Raw genomic sequence first — 11,545 nt, 5'->3', positions numbered from 1 at the left:
GCTCGATATTAGGCCTAGACGGTCACACACATATGGTAGGCATTGCGATGAGTAGAGGTTCAGATATGAGATATCCGACGGAGCCCTTGTCTTATTGGATGCAGATCCAATACCCATTAGGGTTTGATAGGGGATCTCTATAAATAGGAGGGATTCAGAGCCCCATAGGCTAGAGAGCTCTTGCTTGCCTTTCCTATTCTCCTCTCCCTCTCCACCTCAAAAAGGCCTGGAGTTTTGAGGAGCGTTGTCGCAACCCTGCTGTGTGGATCATCGCTAGAGAGGAGGACACTTGACCTCCTTCACCCTCTCCTAAGGATCTGCAAGGAAACAGGGATATACGATCTCCCTAGGTAACACAATCTACTCTATACGCAGTTTCATGTTTCACGGATTTTGCGTATCAATCTTCGCACGACGACGAACATCTCTTTGGGAATCGGGGATTTTGTTTTCTTGATCTTCCGCTGCGCATGTGATGCCGCCCCCTAAGATTTTCCAACATGACCCATGAATCATCTTTCAAGGCCTCGTCAATGTATTTAGGTTTAATTTGGGAGAGAAAAGCGATGTTTGCACAAAAATTCTTATGAGATGAATGAGTTTGAACTCCTTTAGATGTGTTTCCTATGGTTAGCCCCTTAGGATAAGCTTCTACATACTTCCAATCCTTCGGAAAGGATGTTTCGGAAGTAGATGCATCCAAGTTGCTAGATGGAGAAAGGGTTTCATTTAAATTCAAAGCATCAAAATTAACATCATTATCAAAATCATTTTTCTTAACTTTGAAAACTTCATTAAAAACAACATGAATAGATTCTTCTATAATTAAAGTTCTTTTATTAAAGATACAAATTGCTTTAGATATAGAAGAATAGCCAAGAAAAATTTCTTCATAAGATTTAGCATCAAATTTTCCTAAGGCATCTTTTTTATTCAAGATAAAACACTTACACCCAAAACTTTAAAATATAAAACACTGGGTTTTTTGTTGTTCCACAACTCATAAGGAGTTTTGGTTAGTAAGGGTCTTATTAGAACTCTATTCATGACATAGCATGTCGTGTTTACGGCTTCGACCCAAAAATATTTGGGTAGGCTATATTCATTCAACATGGTTCTTACCATTTCTTGTAAGTTTCTATTCTTTCTTTCTATTACTCCATTTTATTGAGGATTTCTTGGAGTAGAGAAGTTGTGGTTGTATCCATTAAATTCACAAAATTCTTGAAAATCATGGTTTTGAAATTCACTACCGTGATCACTTCGAATTGATGAAATTATAAAGCCCTTTTTATTTTGAATAAGTTTACAAAACTTAGAGAAATACCTAAAGCAATCGATTTTGTATGTTAAAAAAGTAAGTCCAAGTATATCTACTATAATCATCAACAATAATAAAGGCATACTTGCTACCTCCTAGGTTTGATGTAGCAATTGGTCCAAACAAATTCATATGGATCAATTGTAATGGTCTAAAAGTGCTTATTTGATTCTTTGGTTTGAAACTATCTTTTATTTATTTTTCTAGTTGACATGCATCATACACATTGTCTTTAACAAACTTAATGTGGGAAATTCCTCTCACAAGTTCTTTAGATGAAATTTGAGAGATTAATTTTATGCTAGCATGACCTAATCTCCTATGCCAAAGCCAAGCATCATCATTCAAGACCGAAAAACACATTTCATTGTAAAGATCATTAATGTCAATAATATATACGTTATTTTATTTTAGTGCAATCATAGATGTATTTTTATATGATTTTTTAATAATGCAAGCATTAGATTTAAATTTAACAATATATCATTTATCACACAATTGACTAATACTCAAGAGGTTATGCTTTAAGCCATCAACCAACAATATATCTTCAATAAAAGGTTGAATTTGTTACCTATGATTCTTTTGCCAATGATTTTACCTTTGTTGTTGTCTCCAAAGGTGACATATCCTTCGTCTAGGCTAGTGAGCTTAAAGAATTAAGATGGATTTCCGATCATATGCCTTGAGCATTCACTATCAAGGTACCATCTCTTGCTCCTAGCTTGTGATGATATATTTTTTTACAAAAAAGGATGAATTTTAGGTACCCATTTGACCTTGGGTGCCTAAAAAATCGATCTACATATCTTATCACATTGTATTGAGTCATTTGAGGTTCTTTTATGAACCCAAATCAATCTATGTGGACTATATCTTTTAAGTGAACATTTATAGGTAATATGTCCGAGTTTACAATAAAAGTTGCATTTGGTGTGAGGTGAAACATGCAAGGTCTGACCTTTAACAAAAGTGGTTGGATTTTGGTGAGAGCTACTCATAAATCTAATTCCACTTCTCCTATGAACGTGACCCTTATTGGCAAAGATAATGTTCAAAGACTTGCTACCAACCTCAAATTTTTCTAAGGCTTCTTTGAATAGTAAGTTTTCCTTTTTAAGTATGTCTAGTTCATCACATTTCGTACAAGGAGTTAAACTACTATTATGCTCAATCTTTAATTTATTGAAATCACTAACAAGAGAAGCATACTCCTTTTTTAACAATTTATATTTTTTACTAATTGATTTGCATTCATCAAATAGATCATGAAAAGCATTTAATAGTTCATCAAAGAATAAATTTGTATCAAATGAACTTGTTACCTCATCTCCAATGGTCATTATTGCATAGTGAGCAACTTGCTCGGTGATGGTAGGCTCCTCTTCTTCGGATGTACTTGAGTCGTCTCATGTTGCTTTGAGAGCCTTTTTCTTTGGTTGCCTCTTCTTGGTTAGGGGACATTTGCTCTTGTAATATCCCAGCTTCTTACATTCGTAACATATTATTTGATCTTTCTTGGGTTTAAATTTAATTTTAGTGTCATTTTTAAATTTATTTTTTTATCATTTTTTTAAATTTTTTTGTTAAGAGTGCTAAATCTTCATCAAGGTCTTCATCACTTATGTTTTCTTTCAAATGATTTTCTTGGATTCTTAGTGTCATATCCTTCCTATTCTTTGGAAGGGTATCCTCAAGCTCTTCATGAGCTTTACAAGTCATTTCATAGGTTATTAGTGACCCAATTAGTTCTTTAAGAGGAAAATTATTGAGATCTTTGGCCTCTTGAATGGTCATTACTTTAGAGTCTCAACTCTTTAGAAGAGATTAAAATTTTATTAACAAGTTCAAAATCCGAGAAACTTTTACCAAGTCCTTTTAGACCATTGACGACATCCGTAAATCGGGTGTACATGTCTCCAATGGTCTCACTCGGTTTCATCCGAAACAACTCATAAGTATGCACTGAGAGATTAATTTTTGACTCCTTCACTCTATTAGTGCCTTCATAAGTCACTTGGAGTGTGTGCCAAATATCAAAAGCCGTTTCACAAATCGACACTCGATTAAACTCATTTTTATCTAATGCGCAAAATAAGGCATTCATAGCCTTAGCATTTAGAGTGAAAGTCTTCTTCTCTAACTCATTCCAATCGTTCATTGGAAGAGAAGACTTTTGAAAATCATTTTCGACAACATTCCATAGCTCAAAATTCATTGAAATTAGGAAGATTTTCATTCTAGTCTTCTAATATGTGTAATTTATCCTATTGAACATGGGCGGATGTGTAATTGAATGACTTTCTTGATTGTCAGCAAATGTCATCTCTCTTGGGTTTTAAACCAAGCAAGAGTGAACCTTGCTCTGATACCAATTGTTAGGATCAAGAGCGACACTAAGAGGGGGGGGGGGGTAAATTAGTGCAGCAGAAAACTTTTATGATTTCAGAAAATATTTCGTACATTCGAAGGAAATTGATTCAGAAAGATAGTAACTTTAAAACGTAAGAGAGTATAAGTGTAGTGAAAGCAAGATGAGGAGAAGAAGCACTTTGCTATGAAATGATTTACAGTTAAAAAAAATTACTCAAAACGAAATGTAAACTAGATTTAGAGTGGTTTGGTCAATGTGACCTATATCCACTATCGAATTCCTCCTCCAATGAGGTCTCCGGTGTCCACTAAAGGCCTTCCTTCAATAGGTGAAGACCAACCACCTTTTATAGCACTTTCTCCTTTTCACGGGTTTAGAAGGGAACCCTTACAAGTCTCACACCTATCTTGAATGATCTCAAAACTTAGAAAGAGGAGGAGAACTCTAGCACTTGTTTACAACACTTATACACTCCAATAACTCAAAATTATAATCACACTTCGGTGTCTTTTCATGCTGAAAAGGGTGAGGTATTTATAGGCCCCAATGACTTTCAAAAATGGAGTAAAAAAGTATCTCATCCAGGATTTTCAAGGTACTGACGGTACCATCGCCATTATTGGGCGATACTACCATCTGACATCTGATACTGGGTGGCACTACCACTCAATCTGGGCAGTACCACCACCTGACAGAACTCAAAGACCAAGCTCTAGCGGTACCATCACCATTACTGGGCGGTACCACCATTGGCAGTAATAACTACCAGTGGTGCCACCACCCAATTTGGGTGGTACCATCGCCTAGACCACCTAGAGTGCTGTTTTCCAGGCAGTGCCATCGCCAACCCTAGCGGTGCCACCGCCGGTCAGGAATTTAGCATCTTGGTTGGGCCTTAACTCCGACCCAAACCACCCTAACTCCAAGCCTAGTTGGCCCCTAACAGAGTTGATGGGATTACCTCCCAAATCAACTCTAATTATCATTCTAACTATGATTAAGGCAAGCATGGTTCGTCGATTTTTCACTCGGTGAACTTTTCGGTGAGTCTTTCGACGAACTTTTCGACGAGTCTTCTAGCGAGCTTCTAGCGAACTCTCGATCAACTCTCGACTAGTCTTTCGGCGTGCTTCTGGCGATCTTCTGAGGAGCTTTCGACGAGTCTTCCATCGTGGTTTCGGTGATCTCACGATGAACTCTTGGCGAGCTCCTGGTATATCATCCAAGTCTTCGACTCCGACTCATCATTTGCTTTACGCCTTACTGCTATCGTAGTTAATTCTGTATGCTTATCTCAACATATGGATTAGATCAAATAATTTACTAATTGATTTCATCATCAAAATATAAGATTCAACAGCATATTCCTATAAGTTAAAATTATATTAAAATTTAGAGTTTCAATGAAAATATTAAAGGATATTTTAGATAATATATGTGTATATATGTATAAAAGTGGGGCCTAAATATTTGGAAAGATATATATTCTATATTAAGTTTTGGATATAAAAGATGTTATTTTCAAATTTTGAAAGGATTGATACGTAAAAACATCAGTACTATTTGCTATAATAATCACTATCTGATAGTTAATATAGCTTGATGACTGCATTTTACTTGTTTTATTTGGTGCTTGTTCTTCATTTCGGGCTCCCTCTTATGTATATTTTTCTATTAGTCCTATGTCAATGTATTACAATCAATAAACGACCTCACTAACATATAAGTTAAATTTTCAGGTATTAAATAAAGTAGTTTATTATTAGAAAATAAAGAAATCATCCTATGAAAAAACTTATTGTCATCTAATGAAATCTTGTGGAATGAAGATTTTGTGACTCCCAAAATATAAATCCTAACGGTTTCCTTGTCCGTGCAATTGATACGAGTTCCACATTGGTATGCTCAATCACCAAATATACTTCAAAATTTTTTGAAGGCCCGTTGAAATAATATTTTAAAATAATAGTAAAACTAAAAAGAATGAAAATGTTCTGTCGATGTTCTCCTTCACTGATTTGACCAGAAGAACCTTAGAACGGTTTATTTCAATGACAGTTCATATGTTCATTCTCTTCTAAAGTTAGATGGATCTCTTATTTTTACCTAAAAATAAGAAAAGTCATAAAAAGAGCTACCAACCAATGTCGTTATAAGTTGGATTAGGTTCTTGGCTAAAATCGTAGAAAAGCTCATAACTTTGAAAATTTTTAAGATAAAATCCTAACTTTAAGAAATTCTATCTTTTTCTAAATGATCATTCTATCCTCTCCATCATCATCGTTCAGACAGCAACATTAACAGGAATATGCAACATTGCTGAAAGGTATGCAATGCCTCAACTTTTTTTTTCTTTTTTTGGGTTTTAATTATTATCGTTCTTTTATGGTTGATGCGAGAGTGAGGATAACCTCGGCACTCCATGCATGATAACCGCATTTATCCAAACTCACAGGCATTAAAAATTACATTTATCCAAAATCGAAATATTGGATTTTGGAATACAAGATTTGTCGATGCAATCATCCGAAGAACTCTTCGTGCAACTACTAAATCAAGAAGATTATCTTGTCAATGCATCTAAAATATACATGCATTTACAAATGTAGTAATCCAAATCCACTAAACTATGACACCTGACAGTCTTCCGGAATGAAAATTTTGTATATGCCCTGAAGAAAACAGGCAGAGTAGGACAATCATTATATTCCATTAATGCGTTAAATATTTTACATAAAAACATTTATAACTGAATAGACACCAATGTCTTGAAAAAACAAATTGTCAGAAGCCAATGTTTGATGAGCGTCGTAGAACTGAAGACTGAATAACTAGATTGGAATAGCCGATACAACAGCAAATGAATTATAAAATGAATGATGATTAAGCCAGATTTCCAAGCATGAGTAGCTACATATATCTATTCTGTGTTACTAAATTAAATAGAGAACAAAACACGATCAATTCCTCATTTGGGAACATGTCGTGGCTTCATAATGAAATTGGAAGATCAACTGCCTTCCAAGGTACTATAAACATCAATAGCCTTTCCTTCATTTAGCCAGATGAGAACAGTCAGTTCAATGAAGCGTCCATATGTTTCACTGGTTATCACACACTGTGGATGCTCTAATGCCTGCTAGACTCAGATGTTCAATGATTCTGCTTCATCATCCCTCTCCTTCAGACCTGTCCAATCTTGTGGCTCTGCAGAAGAAAATCATCCATGGTAAGAACGTAGCAGCTGTGTTGGTGAGTTAACGAGACAAATTTGCTTGGCATAAATTGTCCAATCAAAAAGATGAGACAAGAAATGTCCAATATTACATTTAATAATCCAACTAATATGCATCATACTTGATTTGTGGCTCTCGGCAACCACCATAAGCCGCCTTTGCAAGACCGAGGCCATGAAAAGGAAGATAGAGCACATTCCAAACATGATAGTGATTGGGAAAGCATTTACCTTCAAGATAGCATAAAAGTAAAAAGTTAAATATTTGCGACGTATAGCTTCTCTTATAAATTAACATTGCAACTCTTTTCTTTTACTAGTGACGTATGTATTTATGATGCAAATAAATAAAGCTAAGATAACTAGAAGCTTTCTTTACATAGTACAGCCAAATACCAGAGTATAGCATTTTGATACTTACATTGTAGAGTACGATACACACAAAAATATTGAGGGGAATGCGAAAGAAGTTCATAATTGTGCTCCTAGCTTCCTCAGGAATGTACTGGGATCTCATCTTCATAATTGATGGCCAAAATATGCCAACGCAGGCCTCAAAGACACAGAAGCCAAGGAGTTGGATACAACTACCAAAAGATATGCTACCACCCTTTGCAGTAGAAGGTGCAACTAAGAACTGTTTAACATTAGCAATTGAGGTCACATACTGATAGATAAACAGAAAGAACTAGCAAATTAGTACAACCAAGCAAGAGTCTTACATTAGAGATAATGGGAAGTAGCAGAGTGAAGGAAGAGATTGCAAACACAATCTGCATATAACTTTCGACTTTAAGAGTCCCACGAGCCATCAGCCTAGATGCTATGGAGCTTCCCAACATTGAAGAAACCATGAATGTAGCAAAAATAAAGCCATGAGGTATATCCTCATCATTTGGGCTCAAAGCAGGAGTCCACAAGAATACAAAGGTGTACATTGAACCTTCAAAAAGTGATTGTATTGCACCCAGCAAAGCGATTTTCTCATCTGTTATTAGTGCAGTAATTTCAATAACTGATGGCACTCAAATCAAAGAGATATTCTTGTGTGCTGCCAATATAAGTTAAATCATACTTACCAGAAGCAATGGCTGCAGCAGCACCTTTGAATTGTGTAATCAAGTCTTTGCTATCAGAAGGATCTCCATAATTCTCACTCCAGGATGACAAGATAATGGCCATGCCTATGGCAAGGCAGCATGCAGCAGCATCAAATGGAGCCACAGGACCAAATCCTAAATTATCAGCCAATAAATTGGCAAAAAGTCCAGAGACAATGGCGATAAGACCATTGCCAAGAAATATAGCCTTCGCGAAAGTTACTGACAACCACTGTGGATCAAAACCTCTCTGCACGAGGGCAACAACCACTTCATCAGAAGAACTAGGAAACTTATCTTTTAACAATATATAAATGTTCAGTCTAGTAGTGATCAAGTAGATCCAATGGATCAGTAGCTCTAGATCCCATTATGGATGATGGCAATTCATAACTTGCACAAAGAACAATAACACTAACTGCAGAAGAAACCTATACTATTAAGACTGGTCAGATTAGTACCTTAGCTACTGAAAAGTGTACTTTCTTATTCTTTTGATCACGTTTGAAGTGTTTCTCCAAGTTTTACATCACTTAAAATAATGGAAAGAAAATGTTTAGAAGACAATTACATCAAATCTGGAACGAGTGAATATAATGCATAAAACTCACTGCTATTTATTTTGATGCCATCAAGATCTATTCAGGAAAATATATCCACCAGAAGAAAAGGAGCAAAAGAACAAGTTGAATGACAAGCTTAGAGACTAAAAAGAGAGGAGAAAAAATAGACAAGCCCATACAGAAAAAGAAACGTAGGACTATATCTAATAAGTCGAAAGAGTAAAAATGATGGCTGCTTACATATAAGGATATCTTATAGAAGAGAAGATAAAGCAAGAGCCAAGATCAGTGCAATTGAGAATGACATGGATCCTTCTAAGAAACAAATAGGTATGTATATCACAAACCTACAAGTTTAACAGCTCATCTTGGTCCAGTAGCTAAACAGTTTCAGAGTTGAGCAAAATCTCATTATAAACTATAAAACTTTGATAGATCATAACCTTAATGCTCTAGTAGCAGTTTCTCATCCTCACCTTATTATGTTCTGCAACAAGCCATGACTCAAATGCCGAGAAGAGCAGCGACGTAGAAATTCCTCCCAGTATACGACCGACCATCAAAACTTTGTACTCAGGAGAATGCTTAGTAATGCAGCTAAGAATATATGTGATGCAGTAGGTGACACATGCCCTCTTACGACCCCTGCACTCGATTAAAAACAACCCCGGACATCTTTCATAAAAGACCAAGCAAATCGATGAGGAAAAGGAAGTGACAAAGCAAATCGACAAGAAAAGTCTCACCGTTTGTCAGCTAAGGATCCCACTATCGTCCCGAACAGCATGGAAGACCCAAATCCTGCAATGAAGAGCCGGCCGATGTCTCCCTTGTCAAAGCCATACTGACTGTAGAGGTAGTAGACATAAGGACCCTGCAACCAATCACCAGCTGAAAACAACGAAAACAAGACCAAGATTAGCCCAAGTCACATGTACATAGAAAACTAAACCAGCAATTGATTGGTCAAGATCTGCTGATCTAAATCACTATCCACCTCTCAGATCTAAATTACACTGACACTTCAGTTCCAGCATTAAACCCAAAATGAAAGGAAAAAAAAGATAGACCAAGATCCAAAAGCGCCACATCACCGAACGATGCGAGAAATCCCATTGCTATAGTCTTTGGAAAAGAAAGAGATCAAGAAGTTTAGAGAGCCCTCCGAGAAAGAATGAGGAAAAGCAAAGTCAGATCTGCGAATGGATTCGGAAGATCAATCTATAAAATGAAGGATTTTCCTCTTGTCCGAGTTAAATGCAATACTTGAGGGGAGGCCAACGAACCCATCATTAGGGAGTAGACGAGGAGGTAGTTGTTCTTGAAGGCGTTGAAGGGGGAGGAGGTGGCAACCCGGTCTCTGCTCGTCTTGCTCAGCTCCATCGCCGCCACCACCGCCGCGAGCCCGCCAAAAACCGAGTAGTAGAACGCGTCCATCGCCCCCTTCCTCCTCTTCCTTCTTCGGCTTACCTCCGAGGCTCGGAAGAGAACGGGAGAGATTAGAGCTTAATAGAAAGCAATGGTATTAGTGGGAGTTTAAAAATCACATAACGTGGTGCTTTTTGTTTTATTATTATAGCCTTTAGATTTAGGCCTCATCTATGCAGAGGAAGTCTCTCCGGACACAATTAGAAGATTATATGCATAATTAAATAGTTGAGGTATGCATGATTGACCAAATTTAAGATTATACTGTTATTTTTTACTGTAAAATATGAAATGATATGGGATATCAAAGTCCGAGCATAATATTTAAAATTGATTTAATTATTTAATCGATTTAATTATAAGAATGAATCCGAAACATCGGATGGGATTCAAATCGGATAACCAGGTTCGCAGCGCCCATTGACATTTAATTTTAGTCACTCCTTGATCAATGAAGAGTGAGGGAATCGAACTATAAACAAATATAATAGGACAACGCATGTTTGCTCGGACCCCCAAGTGATTACCAGCTGGCAGCATTAATGATCGAGTGGAAAGTTTGATAGCCCAAGTGTTCTTAGGCCAACCTGGGGGCCCCACATTTCAGGATCACCGAGACTGCTGCTTTCGCTCCACCACCACTGTGTGTGCGGCTATTGCAGTAGGCTTACACCCATCTTGAAATGCCAGGTATACTTTGCCTTGTAAAGGACACTAATCGTGATGTCTGCATAAGAGAAACGGTCATTGTCCTATTTTTATCTTTTTTATGAAATATATATATTATCAAATTTCATCACTATATATCAACAGTTTCTTAATACTTTTTCGTTATGATAACCTAAGGCTTTGAATATATCATTTTCTTTTCAAGGATTGCAACAGTATTTCTTTCTCTTGCTTTCTGGTTATTTACTTAAGAACTAAAGCAATCATAATCATCATAGTAGCGTGTAACAGTATATATTTAAAATCTTTATTTACCTATCTTTTTATCAGAATATTTCTCCGACCTCAATACCTACTTTTTTTTACTTTTTCTTATTTGCCATCTCAGACCAATCGTGTGGATTGGGGAATTTTTTTTGCTCCCCATTCCCACGAGTACTCCGCAAAACATGAAGAGACATCATGTCGGTGTTTATAGGATGCAGGATTATGAACAACACCATAATCCAATATTAAGCCACCGACACTTGCGCAAGCATAGAACATTTGACACTACGATCGTTTTCACGTGGTCCACACGGTCGACTTCGGAACTTGGATTTGTCAGTACACATTGTTTCGCGTTATAGAACTCGCCCATGTTTTCAGATCCAGTTTACAGTCGTACATAGAACATTTGCAGAAATAACAAAGTTGTTCTGAAGAAAAGCTAGAGTGAAATTGAGATAGAGACAGCTTTTTCCTGTGACGCAAAGATGATCGAAAACCTTCCAAGTGCCAAATGAACACTTTCCACTGAAGTTTCCGCAAATGCAATTACATAGCCTGCTCAATCTCCTAATCACAGTTAATTGC

General features: G+C 36.6%; 1 protein-coding gene across 1 annotated transcript; it reads right to left on the bottom strand.

Annotated features, from left to right (window-relative positions):
* Positions 1-6,556: 6,556 nt before the first annotated feature.
* LOC135593413 (uncharacterized) lies at positions 6,557-10,127 on the bottom strand. The gene is made up of 8 exons (XM_065083408.1): positions 9,880-10,127; positions 9,340-9,484; positions 9,070-9,238; positions 8,010-8,280; positions 7,653-7,918; positions 7,352-7,567; positions 7,053-7,161; positions 6,557-6,902 (listed from the first exon to the last, which is right to left on the bottom strand). Exons 1-8 carry the CDS (start codon positions 10,028-10,030, stop codon positions 6,841-6,843), a joined length of 1,389 nt encoding a protein of 462 aa, XP_064939480.1. The 5' UTR covers positions 10,031-10,127; the 3' UTR covers positions 6,557-6,840.
* Positions 10,128-11,545: the final 1,418 nt, after the last annotated feature.

This window comes from Musa acuminata, chromosome BXJ1-9 (assembly GCF_036884655.1).
Source record: "Musa acuminata AAA Group cultivar baxijiao chromosome BXJ1-9, Cavendish_Baxijiao_AAA, whole genome shotgun sequence".
Taxonomy (NCBI): Eukaryota; Viridiplantae; Streptophyta; class Magnoliopsida; order Zingiberales; family Musaceae; genus Musa; species Musa acuminata.
The sequence above is the reverse complement of the archived record's forward strand: the minus strand, read 5'-3'. Positions and strand labels throughout refer to the sequence as shown.

Bases quoted from the DNA above. Each gene is read 5' to 3' on its own strand.
- LOC135593413 (XM_065083408.1), bottom strand. From the start codon at position 10,030: ATGGACGCGTTCTACTACTCGGTTTTTGGCGGGCTCGCGGCGGTGGTG. The intron at 9,485-9,879 runs GTTCGTTGGCCT...CGTTGTTTTCAG, and splicing joins CGTCTACTCCCTAATGATGG to CTGGTGATTGGTTGCAGGGT. The intron at 6,903-7,052 runs GTATGATGCATA...TTTCTTCTGCAG, and splicing joins TGCCGAGAGCCACAAATCAA to AGCCACAAGATTGGACAGGT.